This window comes from Triticum urartu, chromosome 2A (assembly GCF_056163025.1).
Source record: "Triticum urartu cultivar PI428250 chromosome 2A, HENAU_Tu73, whole genome shotgun sequence".
NCBI classification, from domain to species: Eukaryota; Viridiplantae; Streptophyta; class Magnoliopsida; order Poales; family Poaceae; genus Triticum; species Triticum urartu.
In genome coordinates, this window is record NC_141874.1 from 664,780,395 (window position 1) to 664,801,407 (window position 21,013).

Sequence of the window (21,013 nt, forward strand, 5' to 3'; positions counted from 1 at the left end):
TTATAGTAATAAGTAAAATATATGAGCGTAAAGCTCGTTCACATTCTTGTCATATATGAACGAAAATAGGCTTAGCCGTAAATGGAGGCTGATTGCATGTTATATTGCATCGTGACCTTCTCGCTTTGGAAGAATGATTTGTTTCTAAAAATGTGAATTTTCAATAAAAATCCCTTGATAAAATATATAAAAGAAGTACAAATACTTGATGATGTGGATGCTTAGACGACATTTGAGGTGAGATCGACTATTTATGAGATAAGTATAATTCGTGGGATCAACTATTTATGAGTACATCATAGTATTACATAACAAAGTATGAAGGTTCATAATTGTGATAGCAGCTTAGACAGTGCTTTGCTAACAATTGTAGCATACTTACACTTAGACTATGCCGCAACATAACTCTCATTTGTGCGGTTCCGCATAATCACAAACCACAACCAGAGCCATTCAAGCCATTATACATTGATTACGAGGATCAACAATTAATAAAAAAAGGGTAATGCATTTTGTTTAACCATTTAACAAATTATACAAGGATTCAAAAGAAGATGTGTGCAATGGGCATTACCAACTTCATTTCTTAAGAGCATTCTATTATGTTTTCATGTTATCTTTTTCATAACAATAGGATGAGTTGAAGTGATATACAAATAATGCTGCATAAAATTTGATTGCTTCTCCTATTCTATTAAAAAGGTAAAATAAATTTGCCCCATTGCCAACTTCATTTCTTAATGGCACAACTGATCAGTCGTCTAGGAGCACATTGACTTTTAAAAAGGTAAAATAAGGTTGCCCCATGTGGCTTGTGTTCTAAGGCACAATGGACTTTTTATTCGCTTTACTTCTATGAAGTGTTCTTCACTTGTTTCTATTTATGAGCGAGAAAGTTTCCTCGCGGCTGATCATGTACGTGGTTACTTTTGATCACACACAAGTATCAATATGGCCCGCTTATGTTACCTTGTTTCCGAGTCCTCGTTTTTCATGTGCTCACTTCACCAGCGCTGCAACTTTCGCACACCACCACCTTAGTCTCTCTCGGCTCCTCCATGCCTCCACCTCCACTCACACGACGATGAGGGTGGCAGCCTCGGATCTTAGGTGCCGCGTGAGGCGGAGGCCACCATGGATCTCATGGGCACGAGTTAGATAGTAGCCGTAGTGGATCTCATGGTCACTAGTGACACCACCTCCACTCCCTCTCATGTCTCCACGCCTAGAACGTGTATCTCTTCCAAAAATGGAAAGTGAGATGGAGGGTTGGCCCAACATGGCTTTTTTGGAGTGTCTGATACTAATAGCTAGTCTATCCCCTTCTGTAAGAATCTTTTACATGTTGTGTCAAAGTTAAGTTTGGTTAAAGTACCACTTGTAGTGTGCATAGAGGGGAGGGAGATTTCTTTGCGCCAGAACATATAAGTGTCATCCCTTTTATGTTCAAAATTTAAAATATGAGTCAACAAATGCCAACAATAAGTAGGTACAAGAATAAGGTATTGATATAAACTACAGAGTAGGTATCTCCAAATTCTTATAAGAACCTCTTTTCTTGCGGGTAATACCCACAAGACAACAACAGCGATGAGCTAACCGGTATACAGGGTTCTTTAGTTTTTCACAGGAATGCAACACAGAATTTAAAATATGCACATACTCCCTCCGTTTAGAATTACTTGTCGCAGAAATGGATGTATCTAGACGTATTTTAGTTCTAGATATATCCATTTTCGAGACAAGTAATTCTGAACGGAGGGAGTAGTACTCAGTCGTCTACTACATGTTTTGAATTAAAACTGAAAGAACGGGAAATATATTGGTGAGCCTGGCCCTGGAGGATATGCTGCGTAAAGCTTCTGTGTGCCCGTAGCATAGTCACGAAAAGGTGCGAGGGAGATCTATCGTCCACAATATTAGATTAGCCAAAAGCCAAAACCAGAATCACACACCGCCCGGAGACCTGAGATACTACTTCTGTTCTCTTCTCCCCCCCTTTTCCGAGCCCCCCACCCGTCATCTCTCCAGCCTCCGCCGACGCCCGACGCCATGGGGCAGGCCTGGGCGTCTCTGCAAGAGAAGCTCCAAGGTACTCCCACCCACCCCTACGCCGTCCCTTCGATCCGTCCGCCCCTCTTCCTCTCGGAGCTGAAGCACGAATCGAATTGGCGCAGGGCGGCACTGGAAGGAGAGGCAGGTGCGGAAGATCACCGACAAGGTGTTCGACCGGCTCACCGAGGACACCCAGAAGCCCGAGAAGGACGCCCTCAAGTTCGAGGAGGTCTACATCGCCGTCCTCTGCGTCTACAAGTACGACAGCCGGCCCAATCCCACATGAAATATTTTTTTTTTCAGCGTCTATTTGTTCCTGCGATTCTTCTTAGATGTTCCTGATGCTTCCTGCTGTTTTTGGTCGGCAGTGACATCAACAAGTACTTGCCGGGGCCGCACTACGACCCCCCGTCCAAGGAGAGGCTCAAGGAACTCATGAGAGTAATCACAGTCTCCCCTTCCCCTTATCCAGTTTTTGTGATTTATTTGGTCAACTGGATATCGTGTTCTTCACCTGTGTGTTCTACTTAAGCAAAGTAATCTTGATTTCTGCTTTTCCTTCCCTGAACATGTCAAGAATACTCTTTATATAAGCTTAATTAGCGATTCATGTGCAATCTGTTGTCTATGGTGCGCCCTTATGCTAAAGTTAGTATACATTGTTCACAATTCTGAACTTATCACCCAGATAGCTCTGAATACCATTTTCTTGCCCGCGGAATTTTCCATTGTTTTATGTGCTCTAGTCTACGATGCTGTCATATAGAGTATATTTGTAGGGAATTAGTATTGTTTATAACTGTGAACTAGTCACCTTGATTCCTCCGAGTATCTTTCTTTTCTGTCGACGAAATGTCCTATGTTACAGCTTTGATTTTTATAGACAAACAAGTTACAACTCTGATGGATATCTCAAACACGCAGGAATTTGACATCGACATGAACGGTCTCCTGGACCGCGAGGAGTTCGCGGAGTTCATCCGGAAGCTGACCGCGGAGTCACTCTGCGCGATCAGCCTCAAGCTGATCATCACGCTGGTCGCCGCCCCTGCGCTGGCGCTGGCGACCAAAAGGGCAACCGAGGGCGTCCCCGGCGTCGGCAAGGTAGTGCACAAGGTGCCCAATGCCATATACGCCGCCGCCATCACCATGGCTGCCGTGCTCATCCAGAGATCCGCCGAGGGCGTTGAGTAGAAGCAGCATCATCGGCATTGCGCCGTGAACTGTAGATGCAACCAGGCAACCAGTGGGGTTGTAAATCTTCTGTGATTTGCCGTGTGAAATGTGATGCCCTCTGGGACTTGTATTTTTTCTGTAATATCGTCCAGTTTGTGCTTCTTGGTGTTGCTAGCCTGGTGCCCTGGTTGGATTCAGGGCATGAACAATGGCTGGATTCAGGAAATAAAGACAGTAATGGCTTCTTGACATGATAAATTCAGGTACTGAATAAAGTCGTGGTCCTACTACTCTTGGCGATGCTTTGCTGCTTTGAGATTGCTCTTCTTTTGATGCACGATATATTCCTTTTCTTTCAGTCTCTTAACTTTTTTATCTTTTGATGAGAGGTTCTGTTAACTCCCTTTTCTTTTAGTTTTTTAACTTTTTTTTTGACAAACTGTTTCTTAACTCTTTTCTTTTGAGAGGTTCTGTTAACTCTTTCCGGCCATTAAGAGAACACAGTTTCTGCTAAAACAGCTCTTTTGAGAAATATTCTGTTAACACAGTTTTGTAGTGGCGGCTACGCGAGCGCCGCCTGATGGGAAAGGATAGTGGGCCGGCCACTGTGCAGCTCATTAATAATTATTTCTGTTAAAAGATAAAAAATAAAAAATAAAAATTTTGCAGTGGAGAATTTTGTATATGTAAATTAAAAATGGTTCCTAGAAATTTCCATTCATGTTCCTAGAAATAAATGTTCTTATATGCAAAAAAAGGTTCATACCAATTAAAAATGGTTCACCATGAATGGAAAAAAAATTATGCACATATCTTTTGAAAAGTTCGTGTATGTCAGAAAAATGGTTCATGTGTGAATATATTGTTCATGAATTGTTTAAAAATATATTCACATATGCCCCTCCAGATTCTAGAAATACAAAATATGAAGAAGAAAAGAAATAGAAAACCGAAATATTGGAAAATAAATAGAAACGGCAGGATGTGATGTATATTTAGGGAAAGCGCCAAACATATCCTAATACACCCACTCCCCCCCCCCCCCCCCCCCCCCGGCAGTGCTTCTGTAAACAGTCTTATACAAAACTGAGAAATGTGAGTACTATACAAGAATTATTTCAAAACTTGTAATATGTCAAAATATTATTTCCAAAATTTGAAAATGTTATGCGCATATTGCTCAGGTAACCTTGCTTGTTGTTTTTCTTTTCTTTTCTGCTAATGCCGAAAACACAGCAATTGAGCCATATGGGAATGAATATATCTTGGTGGAATAACATATGCTTCGCCATTTCTTGGAAGCTAACAATTATTCCTTTCTGTTGCTTTTTTGCCCCTTTTGGAATGACTTACGAAATACAGATGTCTTAACAGGATAGATACTACAGGACGGGGAGGAGATGCCGGTTCCTTGTTGGTGTCACCTTGTTTCCGTTCCTTGCTCAAAATGTTTTTTCCAATGTCATAACAGTGATTAATTGAGTCGTGAATGACTCCCTACTGCACAAAATGCTGCATCCATCATGTGCATTGCCTAAACCTGATAGCAATCAGTTACACTCGAGTTCTAAAACCCTCCCGAAGGTCCCAAGCAGACAGACAGTTCTAGCATAAAAAATTCTCCTCTACGTGCTTTAAGCTAAGGACACATAAGATAAATATAAACTGCCACACCATTTTCGGATCTGAGTGGGTGTTCAAATTAGGCGGCGGCAGCAACCATAGCAGTGCGAGCAGTCGTGAAAGTCGAGATCAATGCTCCAAGCTGCAGTTTGTCATTGCAGGCGAAGGTTAGTCGATACCTGCACAGAAATGATGTCAATAACGTTGCTGACTGTTTGAAGAGGCACTGCCAAAAGAATTATCTGACTTTTGGTCCCAGTACTTCGGGAATATAACAATTCAACAAGTCAAAAGAAAAATATAATCTTAGCTCATTCCTGGGGAATATTTCCGATGATCATTTTAGATCATACTCCCTCCGTCTGGAAATACTTGTCGTCAAAATGAATACAAATGGATGTATCTAGAATTAAAATACATCTAGACACATTCATTCTTCGGACAAGTATTTTCGGACGGAGGGAGTATAAGGAATCCAGTACAGTACAAACCCAAACATTCCAGATAAGCAAAAGGTTTCCTGGGCATAATTGCTTCGTTGAAACTACCACATTTTTCACTTTCTGAAAATCAACATGTTGGACGTGTAGAGAACACACATGCCAAGTTAACCAAATACAAATTATGCTTTGGAGTGTGGCACTGTTTCGGCAACATGATTTGTGTCGCTTGTTGCTTTGCTTACAGTTGACTAAAGTCTAAAGCCTAAAGGAATGACCATGCTCACCAAGCCAGCCTGGCCATACCATTACAGTTACTAAGCTATGGTAAGTACTTCTTGTGTGAACTAAAATGACTACCGGAATAACACAATAAGCATAAACCATATCATCAGAACAAGTCAGGTAAGTTAACTTGTGAGAGGTGAGCACACAGTGTTACTATTACAGTTAGGTGTCGTGATGTGAGCAGAATCATCGGCAAAATATATCTAATCGATGACAACTTTGGATAAAATTGAACTTTAAAAGTATAGACACGACATACTCGATATCTGCCAAATCATTAATCAACTTTACTCGTACATTGGATGGCATATTAATTTTGAACACAAACCTGCAAAAAATTAATTGAAATAATTAAAAGGAAGCTTAGTAGGATTTGGAGAATAAGGAAGCTTAGAAGGAACGAAAGGGAGAGGGAGCACTTACATAGTGACCTCCCGTATGATATCAATCAAGGCCAGACCTTTTCTCATCTTTGTATCAGATATATCTGAAAAAGATATGGATACAGATTGCACATTAAGCACACATTTAGATCATGAATTGTGAAAGATGGTAATGGTAATTAGGAGTACATTTGAAGCTGGTTGAAAATGGTTCATTTAGTAACCAACTCGCTATCTGCTCAATATCTTTAGGCATGGGATTTCCCGTGCAAAGGTAAACAGCTTCTTCTGTTATTTGTGAGGATGCCATGTGTGTTGACTGCATACAAAAGGCAATGCATGTCAGTATAAAGCAAAGGTACATCAGGTCATGGAACAAAACAATGGATAAGAATATAGCAGCTTTGAAATATTAAAAAAACTTGAGATTATTCAGACGTAACCTGCAATATATTCAAAGCCTTCCTCATGTCACTGTTACTTAACCGCACAAGGGCTGTCAAGCCACCCTTATCGACATCAAGTCTGCAAGAACAAGCATAAACCTAGTGTTGCCATACTCAAATATATAGAAAAATAAAAATAAAAATTACTGACTTCTAAAGTCCCAACAGAGTACTGAAGTTAAGGATAGAAAACTGAGGAACCTGACAAAAGGTCCAGATTCCAAACATAATCTTACAACAAAAGGGTAAGTTCTTACCCCTCAGATTTTATTACATGTTGAAGACGCTCACTAACATTAGTGCCATCAAGTGGAGCAAATCTAAACCTAGTGCACCTTGATTGTAGTGCTGGAATTATTTTGTTCACATGGTTGCATATCAGTGCAAACCTTGTGCTCCTTGTATACTTCTCAATGACTGCAAGTCGGATCAATGTAAATATTTAATGAAAATAATAATATCATCTGGGTAAAAAAAAGGACGAAAGAATAGAAAAACCTCTTCGCAATGCAAATTGTGCATCCTTGGTCATGGCATCGGCTTCATCCAAAAGGACCAACTTAACAGCAGGCTTTGCTCTACAGTTAACAGCATTGTGAAGAAGTGAAGAACAATACTATAATTGCTTAATACTGCAATAAATCTTCTTTCTTCAACAGTTCATTCAACCATACTAGCAACCCAATGCAGTTAAGGAATCAAGTGTGGGTATCAATAGACGCATGCAAGTAAGCAACTCTAGCACAGGTATTTAATTCAGATTGTAATTGCATACTTACAAGATACTTACAACCATACAACCTCATGTTAATACGCATGCAAGTAAGCAACTCTAGCACAGGTATTTAATTCATATTGTAATTGCATACTTACAACCATACGACCCCATGTTAAAACTAAGGGATCCTTTTCTTAGCAAGCTACTGGAGTTCCACATTAGAACAATGATAGGGCCAATGGAAATCATCTATTAAGCCAAGCACAATACAAGGAACACCAGCCACCCACATGCATCCACACAAAAAAAAGGTAAGAATATTCACAATTTTTTGCAACGAAAAATAGCACTTAGTGTATACCCAAAAGAGAGGCTGTGTGCACTAGCAAAGTCCTGTATCTGCTGCCTTACAACACCAATCCCACGTTCATCTGATGCATTGAGCTCAAGAATCATGTTGCCATACTGTGAGCCATATATCTTCCTCGCGACAGCGAGTATTGTTGATGTTTTCCCAGTGCCAGGTGGACCATAGAGCAACAAATGTGGAAGCCTATTCTCATCTGTAAGCCTATCAACTACAATAAATAAAATGATATAAACTTATTAGATTACCTCACAGATTCAAAGTGCGGAAACAGAATCATGCATTAAAGGTTTTTTTTTTGGCCAAGCTAGTACTAGGTAATAATAAAATGTGTGACAGCTTACAGAGAGCTTGATTTTGGGGCGAAAAAACCCAATCTGACAACAGATACATACAAAATCACTCGAGAAAACCACTCTTCACCCCCAAATCACAGGTCACATTAGCAGTGCGCCATTGTGATAGTGTCTAACCTAACCTCTAAAGCATCAAATAAATCTCAAACAGCACACTGCTATATTAGAGAAGTCCAAAATCCTAACCATATGAAACTGTTGGAATTTTGCTAGTAGGCCTTTGGCCCAAAGCCCAACTAAAATTCTGAAATTCTCTTGGCCCATTCATGCACACATGTGAGTGGAGTGAGTGAGGCTAAAGTTTAGTCTCACCTTGGAAGTTGAGAGAGAGTTGCACCTCCTTATAAGGTGAGCTCTTCTACCACTTGTATGAGCATGAGAAAAGGAGACCTACACGCGCGCTCCTCCTCCTCGCTCGCCTCGCCACGCCTCGCCTCGCGAGCTCGCTCGCCTCGCCTCGCCACGCCACGCCTCATCACGACGCGCCGCGGGTTGCGGGATTGAGCCGAGCCGGGGATAGAGCTATGCACGTTGTCTATATTTTTGCTGCATGGGGAAATTAATGAGTCATTAATTAATAATTAACGAACGCGTTAATTACTGAACCGTTTCCGATTCTTTTGGATCGTGACGACTCGGACGTGGGGTTTACTCCCACGACCTACCCGGCCCGCAATATATAGTCAGGCAGACGTCTACCCTAGCCGCCGCTTTGTATGGTTTCCCATCACCGTTCCAGATCATTGCGCCGCCAAGCTAGTCTTCTCCATCCCTCCTTCCGGCGTGCACCGCGAGAAGGGACAACAGGCCTCCGGAACCCCGCCTCTCGTGATCCTGTACGGGAGAGGGGCGATCAGGTTTTTGAGGAGCGCACTCGCGCGACTGCTGACAGCGACGACTTCGCGAACGACGACTTCTTCCCCGACCTCGTCAACCTCATCCTCGACGACATGGACGACAACATCAACGCCGGCGGTGCTGCACCCGCTGCACCGTATGTGATTCTATCCTTCCTGTTCGAGATCGTGATAGAATTCATGTTTCTAGTATGTGCCCTAGATGTGATATGTTCATCTGCTATGCTAGTTCGCATGATTAGTTTAATCTCTGCTGCTGTGGTCATGATTTATATTCTGTTTATTCGGATTAAATCTCGTAGTAATTTGCTCATATTTCCAACAATCCAAAAACCTGATTATAGGCAATTTACTCCGAGTGGTTTTGCTGCGCATCTGAAACCGCCTGCCTTTAAGGGGGCGCAATATAAGAGGTGGCGCACGAGAGCAGTCTACTGGTTTCAGACCATGGACTGCTATGATGCCACCAAGGGCAAGCCTGAGGGCGATCTTAATCCAGCACAGCTGGAAGCTTTTGAGAAGATCGATACCCTCTTTAAAGGCGCTCTTCTGAGTGTCCTTGATGACTCCATTGTGGATTCGTATATGTCATTTGACAACGGCAAGGACATGTGGGCTGCGCTCGAGGCCAAGTTTGGTGCCTCGGACGCCGGCAGCGAGTTGTACGTCATGGAGCAATTCTATGACTACAAGATGACTGATGAGCGCCCTGTTGTACAGCAGGCTCATGAGATACAGTCGCTCGCAAAAGAATTTGAGTACTTCAAGTGTGTGTTGCCAGACAAATTTGTTGCCGGAGGCATCATTGCCAAGCTTCCACCTTCGTGGAACAATTTTGCTACTTCCCTGAAACACAAGAGACAGGAGTTTTCCGTTGCGGATCTCATTGGTACTCTTGATGTTAAAGAGAAGGCGAGAGCAAAGGACACATGTGCTCGAGTTGCTGAGGGAGGTTCTAGTGCCCACATGGTACAGAAGAAGAACTCCTAGCCCAACAAGTACAAAAACAATAAGAACAAAACTCAGGGCAAGGCAAGTTTGATACAAAGAACAAGCTATCACATTCTACCAACTTTAAGAAGAATTCTCATAAGAAGGGGAAGGGACTTTGCCATGTCTGCGGTGATCCTAATCACTGGGCTCCAAAGTGTCCTAACCGCTTTGAGGAGCGCGAACATGATAAGAGCGGCAAGTCTGCTAATGTTGTCATCGGTGATACTGATATGAAGGAATCAGGGTACGGTATTTTTCCTACCATCCTTTCAGTATTTCAATCCCCTGATTGGTTAATTGACACCGGTGCCAATGTACATGTTTGTGCTGACGCCTCCATGTTTTCTTCTTACCAGGCAACAGGGACTTCACCCGTGCTGATGGGGAACGGGTCACATGCCATCGTTTGAGGTGTTGGTACGGTCGATCTGAAGTTTACTTCGGGGAAGACTGTGCGTCTGAAGAACGTTCATCATGTGCCGTCCATCAATAAAAATCTCGTTAGCGGTTCCCGTTTATGTCGAGATGGTTTTAAGTTGGTTTTCGAATCCAATAAAGTTGTAATTTCTAAGTGTGGACAATTTGTTGGAAAAGGCTATGAGTGCGGAGGCTTGTTCCGCCTATCTTTGTCAGATATTTGCACTAAAGTTATTAATAATATTTGCCACAATAATGAGTCTGATATTTGGCATTCACGACTCTGTCATATTAACTTTGGTTGCATGACGCGGTTAGCCAATATGAATTTAATTCCGAAAATCTCTACTGTCAAAGGCTCCAAGTGCCAAGTATGTGTGCAAGCTAAGCAACCTCGTAAGTCCCATAAGACTGCAGAGGCAAGAGACTTGGCGCCACTAGAGCTTATACATTCTGATCTTTGTGAGATGAACGGCGTGTTGACAAAAGGTGGAAAGAGATACTTCATGACGTTGATTGATGACTCCACTAGATATTGTTATGTGTATCTTCTGAAATCAAAAGATGAGGCTTTGACTTTCTTTAAAAACTATAAAGCTGAGGCAGAGAACCAACTTGATCGAAAAATTAAACGGCTTAGGTCCGATCGTGGTGGAGAGTATTTTTCCAATGAATTTGATCTGTTTTGTGCGGAACATGGTATAATCCATGAGAGGACGCCTCACTACTCACCCCAGTCAAATGGGGTAGCCGAAAGAAAGAACCAAACTCTAACTGATATGGTTAACACCATGTTAGACACTTCGGGTCTATCCAAGGAATGGTGAGGGGAGGCGCTAATGACTGCGTGTCATGTCCTAAACCGAGTTCCCACAAAGCATAAGACCATGACTCCATTTGAGGAATGGGAAAGGAAAAGGTTGAAACTCTCTTACCTACGTACTTGGGGTTGTTTGGCGAAAGTCAATATACCAATTCCCAAGAAGCGCAAGCTTGGACCAAAAATCGTGGATTGTGTTCTTCTGGGCTATGCTTTTCATAGCATCGGCTATAGATTTTTGATAATAAAATCTGAGGTATCCGACATGCATGTTGGTACGATTATGGAATCAAATGATGCAACTTTCTTTGAGGACATATTTCCTATGAAGGATATGTCGAGTTCATCAAATCAGGAGATACCTACTCCATCTAGTGAGGAATTCACTGTAATTCTTGAACCCACCATTGCGATGGAACACGTTGAGAATCCTGTTGAGGGTAACAATGGAACTCCTTGAGGAGTAAGAGACAGAGGACTGCAAAGTCTTTTGGTGATGATTTCATTGTGTACCTCGTGGATGACACACCCAGGACTATTTCAGAAGCCTATGCATCTCCTGATGCTGACTACTGGAAGGAAGCTGTACGTAGCGAGATGGATTCCATCTTAGCTAACGGTACCTGGGAGATCACTGGCCGTCCATATGGGTGCAAACCTGTAGGATGTAAGTGGGTGTTCAAGAAGAAGCTTAGACCTGATGGTACGATTGAAAAGTACAAGGCACGGCTTGTGGCCAAGGGTTATACCCAGAAAGAAGGTGAAGACTTCTTTGATACTTACTCACTCGTGGCTAGACTGACCATAATTCGGGTGCTACTATCACTGGCTGTCTCACATGGTCTTCTCGTTCATCAAATGGACGTTAAGACGGCTTTCCTTAATGGAGAGTGAAGGAGGAAATTTACATGGATCAGCCAGATGGTTTTGTAGTACCTGGTCAGGAAGGAAAGGTGTGCAAGTTATTAAAGTCTTTATATGGCCTTAAACAAGCTCCTAAGGAGTGGCATGAGAAGTTCGAAAGAACATTAACTGCTGCCGGCTTTGTAGTAAACGATGGTGACAAGTGAGTGTACTATCGCTATGGTGGGGGCGAAGGAGTTATTCTTTGTCTGTATGTCGACGACATATTGATCTTTGGAACCAAACTTGATTTAATCAAGGAGGTTAAGGATTTCTTATCTCGCTGTTTTGAGATGAAGGATCTAGGAGTAGCTGATGTTATCTTAAACATCAAGCTGTTGAGAGATGAAAATGGTGGGATCACACTACTTCAGTCTCATTATGTGGAAAAGGTCTTGAGTCGTTTTGGGTATAGCGACTGCACGCCTTCTCCAACTCCATATGATGCTAGTGTGTTGCTTCGAAAGAATCGACGGATTGCTAGAGATCAACTGAGGTATTCTCAGATTATTGGCTCGCTTATGTATTTGGCGAGTGCCACGAGGCCTGACATCTCTTTTGCTGTGAGCAAGCTGAGTCGGTTTGTGTCAAAACCGGGAGATGATCATTGGCATGCGCTTGAGAGAGTTATGCGCTATTTGAAAGGCACCGCGAGCTATGGGATTCACTACACCGGGTATCCAAGAGTACTGGAGGGTTATAGTGACTCAAACTGGATATCTGATGCTGATGAGATTAAGGCCACAAGTGGTTATGTTTTTACACTTGGTGGTGGCGCTGTTTCCTGGAAGTCTTGCAAGCAGACCATCTTAACGAGGTCAACTATGGAAGCAGAACTCACAGCATTAGACACTGCCACTATTGAAGCAGAGTGGCTTCGTGAACTCTTGATGGACTTACCTATAGTTGAAAAACCAATACCCCCTAACCTGATGAACTATGATAATCAAACTGTGATCGTCAAGATAAACAGTTCTAAGGACAATATGAAGTCCTCAAGGCATGTGAAGAGGAGACTAAAATCTGTCAGAAAATTGAGAAACTCCGGAGTTATTACGTTGGATTATATCCAAACGTCGAAAAACTTGGCAGATCCCTTCACAAAGGGTCTATCACGTAATGTGATAGAGAATGCATCGATGGAGATGGGTTTGAGACCCACCGCATGAGTTGTCCATAGTGGTAACCCACTCTATATGATAGGAGATCCCGTGAAGTAGAAGTAGGAGACAAGCTGTTGGTCGGCTGGGAGGAGAGTATCCCTATATTAATTATCCCACTCCGTGAAGATGCAATACTCTCCTGATCTGCATGGCAGGTTGATACTTATCTTAATGTGTTCCAAGTGGCTTATTCGGGTAAGCAGAGATGTTGTCCTGCAGAACATCTTCTGAGGAACACACCTATATGAATTTGACTGTCAACGTCGCAGTCTGTGAGAATTGGGTGTTCTCTAATAAATTCATGAAAGGCCCTGGAGTATGACGTATACGCTCCACCCGCGGGGAAGCCTTGCGGCAGCCCAGTATCGGTCAAGAATTTGTGTGAAACTAGTTTCACAAAAAACTTGTAGTTCAAGGCATAGTCCACTATTCAAGTTGTGATCTAGTGTAGCATAAATTTCTAAGTGGAAGTTCAACTTCACAGTCTCCACTAACAACCGATATATAAAACAATGTTTTGGAACTAAATGATGAGATGTGCCAATGAGATTTTATGGGGGATTGTTGGAATTTTGCTAGTAGGCCTTTGGCCCAAAGCCCAACTAAAATTCTGAAATTCTCTTGGTCCATTCATGCACACATGTGAGTGGAGTGAGTGAGGCTAAAGTTTAGTCCCATCTTGAAAGTTGAGAGAGAGTTGCACCTTCTTATAAGGTGAGCTCTTCTACCACTTGTATAAGCATGAGAAGAGGAGACCTACACGCGCGCTCCTCCTCCTCGCTCGCCTCGCCACGTCACGCCTCGTCACGACGCGCCGCGGGTTGCGGGATTGAGCCGAGCCGAGGACAGAGCTATGCACGTTGTCTATATTTTTGCTGCATGGGAAAATTAATGACTTACCCGGCCCGCAATATATAGTCAGGCAGACGTCTACCCTAGCCGCCGCTTCGTATGGTTTTCCATCACCGTTCCAGATCATTGCCCGCCAAACTAGTCTTCTCCATCGCTCCTTCCGGCGTGCACCGCGAGAAGGGACAGCAGGCCTCCGGAACCCCGCCTCTCGTGATCCTGTACGGGAGAGGGGCGATCAGGTTTTTGGGGAGCGCACTCGCGCGACTGCTGGCAGCGACGACTTCGCGAACGACGACTTCTTCCCCGACCTCGACAACCTCATCCTCGACGACATGGGCGACAACATCAACGCCGGCGGTGCTGCATCCGCTGCACCGTATGTGATTCTATCCTTTCTATTCGAGATCGTGTAGAATTCATGTTTCTAGTATGTGCCCTAGATGTGATATGTTCATCTGCTATGCTAGTTCGCATGATTAGTTTAATCTCTGCTGCTGTGGTCATAATTTATATTCTGTTTATTCGGATTAAATCTCGTAGTAATTTGCTCATATTTCCAACAGAAACCACCAAACTTCACCAAATCACTAGCAAAGCCATACTACATAACAACTCTGCCGAATCCATACACCATATTCAACTATCATGTGGTAAAAAGCGTAGAGGAAGTGAAGGCCAGAGCCAACGGGAGAAGGGCACTCACTGGTGTCCACGATGTCGCGGTGGGCGGCGACGTCGGCGAGGGACTAGGGGCGGTACTTCTCAACCCATGGCGAAGATTTGACGGCGGCGGAGGAGGAGAGGGTCGCCTTTCCCTTGGTGGCCGGCCGCACGGCGGCGGCGTCGATGTCCATCGGAGCAGCGGCGGTGGTTCACTGGTTCCGACCATGCAACGGCAGGAAAGGAAGAAATCCGAGTTAGGGGAATGGACTTGTCAGTGGTGCGGCCCGCTTGAGGAGGACTACCTCTGGGCTCCAGCCCATTTCCGGCCCCAGACGTTACAGCAGACCCGGGACCTCCTACCTGACAGCTAGTATAGACCTGCCCATCACGAGGCAAAGCGAAATCGCTCGCCACACTCCAGCGCACACCTTCGTCGCTTTCGTGTGTTCTACTACTAGAAAACCGATTGAAAACCAGCAAATGAGAACAAAAATCCCCTTAAAAAAGCACAAGAGAAAAAATAACACTAAAAACAAAAGATAAACGGTGTCGCTAGAGCTGCTAGCATGACCGCAGGATTGGCCGGCCCAAGTCTTGGCTTTTTGCCGCAGCAAGCGGCACATCAGAGCTCTCCAAGAAACACAATACTTTGTGTCAACTGAGCTCAGTCCACGACCCACAATTTGGCCATAACAATCTCGGCAAGGAGGCCGGGACTACGTCTTGCCTATTGCAAGACTGTAGCTCTCCTCGCCTCAAGGAAACCCATTAGTGGGAAGCGCCAATATAGGTATGTTACCTTTTCTAATTTACTTACCTTCATCCGTTATCCATTTTGTCTTCTTTTTCCCTTTTGTTTAAATGCTTGAAATATTCTAAATATATATATTTCAAAAATTAATGTACTTACATTTTAAGAGCGTTTTTCGCACATTTAGAAAAGTTCGTGCAGTGTAGAAAAATGGTTGTAACATTTATAAAATGTTCATCGCGATCAAAAAAATGTTTGTGATATTTCTTATAGATTTTCAAAAATAAGATTGATACATTTAAAAAACAATTGTACAACGTACAAAAATATTCATGCAATTAAATAAAACCTTACCAGTCACTAAATATCCGTGACAGTTCAAGAATTGTTAAAGCTTTTCAAAAAAATATTTTTGCAAAAACGTTTATAAATTTTAGAAAAATGTTCACATTGTTTTAGGAAAAAAAATTGTACCATTCGAAAAGAAATATTCATAACATTCAGATATATGTTCTGACACATAAAAAATATTATGCTTGTTTTTTAAGAAAATCATGGCATTTATGAAAAATGTTCAATATGTGTTAAGAATTGTCGACAGTACTAAAAAAATGTTCAATATGTGTTCGAATAATATTGGAAATGCATCTGAATTTAAAGGTGTATTCAGAAAATGTTCAATGTGTATCTAAAAAAAATGTCAAACATGTATATAAAAAAATGTTTAACGTGTATTTGAATAAAAATTGACGTGTTTTAAAGGGTGAAAAAAAAAGGAAAACCAAAAAAATTAAATACCACAATGAATAAAAAGTTGATTAAAACAAAGAGAGAAACACACACACAAAAAAGGAAATGGATAAACGGATAAAGAAACACAAAAGGGCAAAAAACATGCATGATAGATTCTAAACACGGTATTCTATAGAACCATCCCAAAACCGCTATACTGGGCCGACCCACTATGGCGAGCACATAGCCGAGCCGCTTAAGGCGAGACAGAGCTAGCTGTGGCAGTAAGCGAGACATAGCTCCGGCATTCATGGATGCCAATGCGGCAGGTAAGCTACTGGCTGTTGCTCGTCCCCACTCGGAATGGAACGAAATGGAATCAAATGTGATACCCCGAACAACAGCAATTGACGTAAAGGCATTTACAGTGGTGCTATTTTAAGACAACCGCATAGGATAAATACCGAAATGGGGAGAGAGAAACTAGAAAATGGTTTGTCCTGTCTTAATTAAGAGATGCTCTCTTTGTACGATTTCTCTCGCCACACATTTTGGTGTATCTAGTTAGTAGAGACAAGACTAAGTGAAAAGCCATTGCACAGATAGTTTTATTGGCATTGGCATGATTAGGACAAGACTTGACAACTAATGTAAATTGCCCTGAACAACGAACAAACGCCACACTCTATTCCAGGTTCTGGATCCAGAGGCGAAGCGATCCCACGGCACAGTGGTTCACACATCAGTGCCACCCATGAACAGAGGATCTAGATCGTCGTACAAACACGCTTCAGAAATTAAAACGGCCCGCGATTCATTCGACAGTGCACGCAGGGCCATGGATCGGGAGATTAGCCTTTTCTTCCCACGCCCCCCGCAGGCCCGAGCGGGCGAGGCTGTCGGCGCATCGGCGGCAGCAGCCGTCGCACGCACTGGCCGGCGACGTTCCACCCAACCCAACCACCGCGAGCTCGATCGAGGACGAGGACTGGTGTGACAACCAAACTGAACTCTGCCGCCACCTTTCCCACGACCCTCTGCCGGGCCGCTTTGCGTCACGTGAGGCGGCCCCCGCTTCGGGCGCGCGGCCCATGTCGACCGACCGACGTGAAACCAAAGGGGTTGGTTCCGTTCCATGATTCGATGGGCCCTCCGTCGCAATTTCCAACCTGTCGCTCTTCGCCTCACGCAAGCTCGCAGCCATGATCGTTTGAGTGTTGCGTACTTCGAGTGGCACCGATGTTCGCTGCATGCATGTTACTCATCGTTTGCTCTGCTTGCTGTTTGGTTATCAGTGAAGCTAAAACTGAACCAACAGTGGGTGTCGAAGGATTGGTTGTTCCGTTTTTATGAAGGAAAAGGTGTTGAGTTATTGATATTGGCAGCTTTGAGGGTGAGTTCAGGTGCTGTTGGCGGTGGTGGAAGCATGGGTCGTAGCGTAGGAGGGTCTGACAGGTACTACTGCTAGATGTCTTGTCACCCACAAAGCTAGCCATAGTGGGAGTAACATAACGCACCCCAAGACATATATGATTATGTGGCATGGAGTTAATGAGGAGAGAGGTGCTTGTGATAGTAACATAATATGTTACTGTAACATAACGCACTCCAATACAAAATAAGTCTACAACATAATAAATGAAGACATGCATAACACTACATTTATGTTACTATCCACTATGACTAGCCGAAGGGATCTGGCTAGCCAGCTAGTTTGGCCTAGCCGGGCGTCAATCGAGCCAGCCGCCACTCGCCCATATTGGAGTACTACTCATACTGTATCATCACCACAAAAACAAAGCAAAACAAGTCGTCCATCGGTGGCATTGCGGTATGCGGTGGGACGTGCTGGATGGTCTCCCGATTCCCATCACAGGTCGTGCAAGTATACTCGTGGCATCAATTCTGCGCTAGTACTGTGCATATGCATATCAGTAGTAGGCAGTACAGTAGCTCTGAGTAAAATTTAAGCACGTACAGATGCAGCTACTGGCTGTAGCCTGCTCTAACGTGGTGGCACTCCTACGAACGACGTGTACTGTGCAGTAATTACTGCCGTTTGGATTTATTTTTTCTACTACAAACTTGATGCCACTGTGGCATCATTGATGATACAGCTGGGCTCCCGTTTCCTTGTGCCCAGCAGGCGGACATGGCGAGAAAAGTCACCCCTTGTCATTCAATTCTCTGCATATGGGAAGCAGGCAGGCATCTCTGACCATTTGACTCCCTCTATTTCCCGCCCCCCTCTTCCCGGCCCGAGCAAACAGACGGAAGTTTCAGGAGCCCGGGGGTTCACTTTTTTCAAAAGGACAGAGCCCTTCGTGACACCAGTTTGGTTCTTCTTCATGGACGCTCACCGGCAGGTCCACCCGCCAGCGCAGCAACGGAGTCCTAAGTCCTGACCCTGACCGTGTGTGAGGGGGCATGCCTCCTCCGTGCGATCACGTGCCTGCGCTCTTCCCGGCCTCCTCGTCGCCTTCCCCTCCCTGTTTTACCCCAGCGCAGCGGTGCACAGGTGGCGGTGCGTGTTACTGTTACCAGCAGTTAGAGCAACTCCAACGGCCGATTCAAACGGACGACGCTTTTGTCCGTTTTTTTCCGTTTGGGTCAGCTGCCCGCCCGGCGTCGGTCCTTTTTTAAATTTGGATCGGCAGTGCGCCCAACGCGCCGATCCATTTCATGATCGCGCGCGCATAGATTATGCCAGCGGCCATGTCGTCGCCCTGGTATTGGCGCCCCAGCGCGCGGGGAAAAATCGGCCTAGCGCGCGCTGGTTTTGGCGCGCCGCGTCCGGCGCTCGATATTAAGAAGCTGCTCCCTCCACACTCTGTGCGCCGCCCACTCGTCTCGCCCCCACTCACTAGCCTCGCCGCCTCTGCGTCATCATGTCGATGCGTCGCCTGGGCGCTTCGGATTTTCGCGGAGTCCGCGAGCGCCGCTCCGGCGCGTTCTCCTCCGAGATCTGGTTTGGCGAGAAACGCCTCATTCTCGGCACCTTCGACACCGCAGAGGAGGCGGCCCGTGCGCACAACGCGGCGGCGTGGCGCCTCCTGAGGCCTCGTCGGGAGATGAATTTTCCCGACGTGTCAAGCCAGCGGGCGCAGGATCTCGCGCCTCTCCCGCGGCTTTTCACCGACAAGGATCGTCGTGACCACCGGAGGCGACAGCGTCGCCTCGCCATCGCCGAGATGGACGTGGAAACCATGCTGGTGTGGTGCGAACGCTTCCCGCAGGACATAATCGACGAGCGCCAGTTCTACAAGCAAAGGAGGACGAAGAGGGAGGCGAGGAGGACGGAGCGAGCCGCCTATCGGGAGGACAAGCGTGCGCGGAATCAGGCCGCTCAATTAAAAATGAAGCTAGGAGAAGCGTCCTCCTGGGACTTTCAGGACGAGAAGTATGCTGACGCCTACATTCAAACGTCGGAGAAAGACATTATCGAGTCAGAGTCGGAAAACAACGAGTAGCTGATCTTTTTTTTAACAGTCTATGCTATGAGCTATTTATGTGTCCATATTATCCGACCACCATCGGCGAGATCCTGCGCTGACTGCCGACGAAGTAGTTCATCTTTTCTTTTAACAGTTGATCCTTGGTATTATCGATGTTGAACTGGCCAGCGGCCGACGAAAGAGGCGGGCGAGGGTGCGCTGCTGGATGAGGAAAGGGCAATGTGCCACCGACCAGCGGACCTGAGGAGGGAAGAGGATGTGTGCGCGCGTCCGCACCGATACAAATCCGGCTAAAAAATGGGCCGGGAATAGGTCGTCCGCGGACGAAAAACAAACGCACGTCCGTTTAGATCGGCGCGTTGCCTTGGTCCGCCTTTTGTGCCCCCACTCAAACGACGGCGGAAAATAAAATGGGTCGCCCCCTAAAGTTGCTCTTAGGCCAACTCCACCGCGCGATCCCAAACGGACGTCCGGATTGGCCGGATTTTGTCCCTTTGGGACGCCGATGGGTTCGCCCGTGTCCGCCTTTGTCAGATGGGTCATGCGTGCGCGCACCGCGCCGCCGCACCCCAAATCGTGTCCGGGGTGGACGTGAATAAAAGAAATATTAAAACTAAAACGAAATAACTAAAAAACTAAATAAACACATTTTAAAAAAACATAAAATATATATAGGGGGCGGCCACAAAACGGCCCAGCTTTCACGGCCACTTAAAAGGCCCATTTTTCATAATTAACATATAAAACAAAATAAAAAAACGCCTCCGCCTCCCGCGCGCTCCTGCCGCGCCCGTCGGTGCCGTGGCCGTGGCCGTCTTCACTAGCCGCCGGTGTCGTCGTCGTCGCTGACGAGGTCGACGTAGTCCGACGGCGTCCAGAGGTGGGCCGGAGGTGCGTGGTGGACGGGGGCCGGCTGGACGGCCGGAGGTGCCTGCACCACCTCCTCCCGTGGCGAGGCCTCCTGCTCCGGTGACCGCGGCGGAGTGGGGCACCAGTTCACGCCCACGACGGCGGCCATCTCCGGAGCAGTGCAGGACCAGCCCCACTCCTGGCCCAGCAACTGCTGGAACGCGGCCGGCGGGCCGTCCCTCCTCTCCTCCTCGACGGGGAAGGCGACGTCCCCGACGGCAGAGAGGGCCATGGCCTCCTCCAGGTCGTCCCACTGCCGCTCGTCGTGCGTGTACATGGAGTCGTCCATGACACGCTGCAGGAGACGGGCCTCCTCCTCGTCTGTCATGCGAGGAGGTGGAGGGGGCGACGGAGACGGCGATGGTGTGGGCGTGACGCCGCGGACCCGCCTACGCCCGCGCTCCTGGGCGCGCTCCCGTGGCTGGCGCGGCCCCGTCGAGGTGCCGGCGAAGAAGGAGGCGCGCCTGGTGTCGTGCTCGTCACGAAACCAGGTGTCCCATGGCGGGGAGTCGGGGGCGTACCTGGCGTCATAGTAAAGGTCGTCGGGGAGGAGGCGGCGGCGGCGCTCGATCTCCTCGGCGCGCGCACGGCCGCTCTTCGGGACCGGCGGGATGGGGACCCGGTCGGCGGAGAGGTGCCGGTCATT

The 21,013-nt window shown here is 45.8% G+C and overlaps 2 protein-coding genes and 1 pseudogene across 2 annotated transcripts; 2 read left to right on the top strand and 1 right to left on the bottom strand.

Annotated features, from left to right (window-relative positions):
* Nucleotides 1-1,936: 1,936 nt before the first annotated feature.
* On the top strand, nt 1,937-3,489 carry LOC125533961 (uncharacterized). Its single transcript, XM_048697280.2, has 4 exons — nt 1,937-2,092; nt 2,178-2,313; nt 2,424-2,496; nt 2,980-3,489. The coding sequence occupies exons 1-4, from the start codon at nt 2,053-2,055 to the stop codon at nt 3,247-3,249; spliced, it is 519 nt and encodes a 172-aa protein (XP_048553237.1). The 5' UTR covers nt 1,937-2,052; the 3' UTR covers nt 3,250-3,489.
* A 1,444-nt stretch (nt 3,490-4,933) lies between these two features.
* On the bottom strand, nt 4,934-14,729 carry LOC125533962 (replication factor C subunit 3-like; annotated as a pseudogene).
* A 4,162-nt stretch (nt 14,730-18,891) lies between these two features.
* Nucleotides 18,892-19,473, top strand: LOC147986527 (uncharacterized). Its single transcript, XM_087542040.1, has one exon. The coding sequence runs from the start codon at nt 18,892-18,894 to the stop codon at nt 19,471-19,473; it is 582 nt and encodes a 193-aa protein (XP_087398166.1).
* Nucleotides 19,474-21,013: the final 1,540 nt, after the last annotated feature.

What these genes read in the sequence shown, in the direction of transcription:
- LOC125533961 (XM_048697280.2), top strand. Translation starts at nt 2,053, where the DNA reads ATGGGGCAGGCCTGGGCGTCTCTGCAAGAGAAGCTCCAAG. An exon ending in TCTGCAAGAGAAGCTCCAAG is followed by an intron (nt 2,093 to 2,177) that starts GTACTCCCACCC and finishes GAATTGGCGCAG; the next exon opens with GGCGGCACTGGAAGGAGAGG. An exon ending in GCCGTCCTCTGCGTCTACAA is followed by an intron (nt 2,314 to 2,423) that starts GTACGACAGCCG and finishes TTTGGTCGGCAG; the next exon opens with TGACATCAACAAGTACTTGC.
- LOC147986527 (XM_087542040.1), top strand. Translation starts at nt 18,892, where the DNA reads ATGTCGATGCGTCGCCTGGGCGCTTCGGATTTTCGCGGAGTCCGCGAG.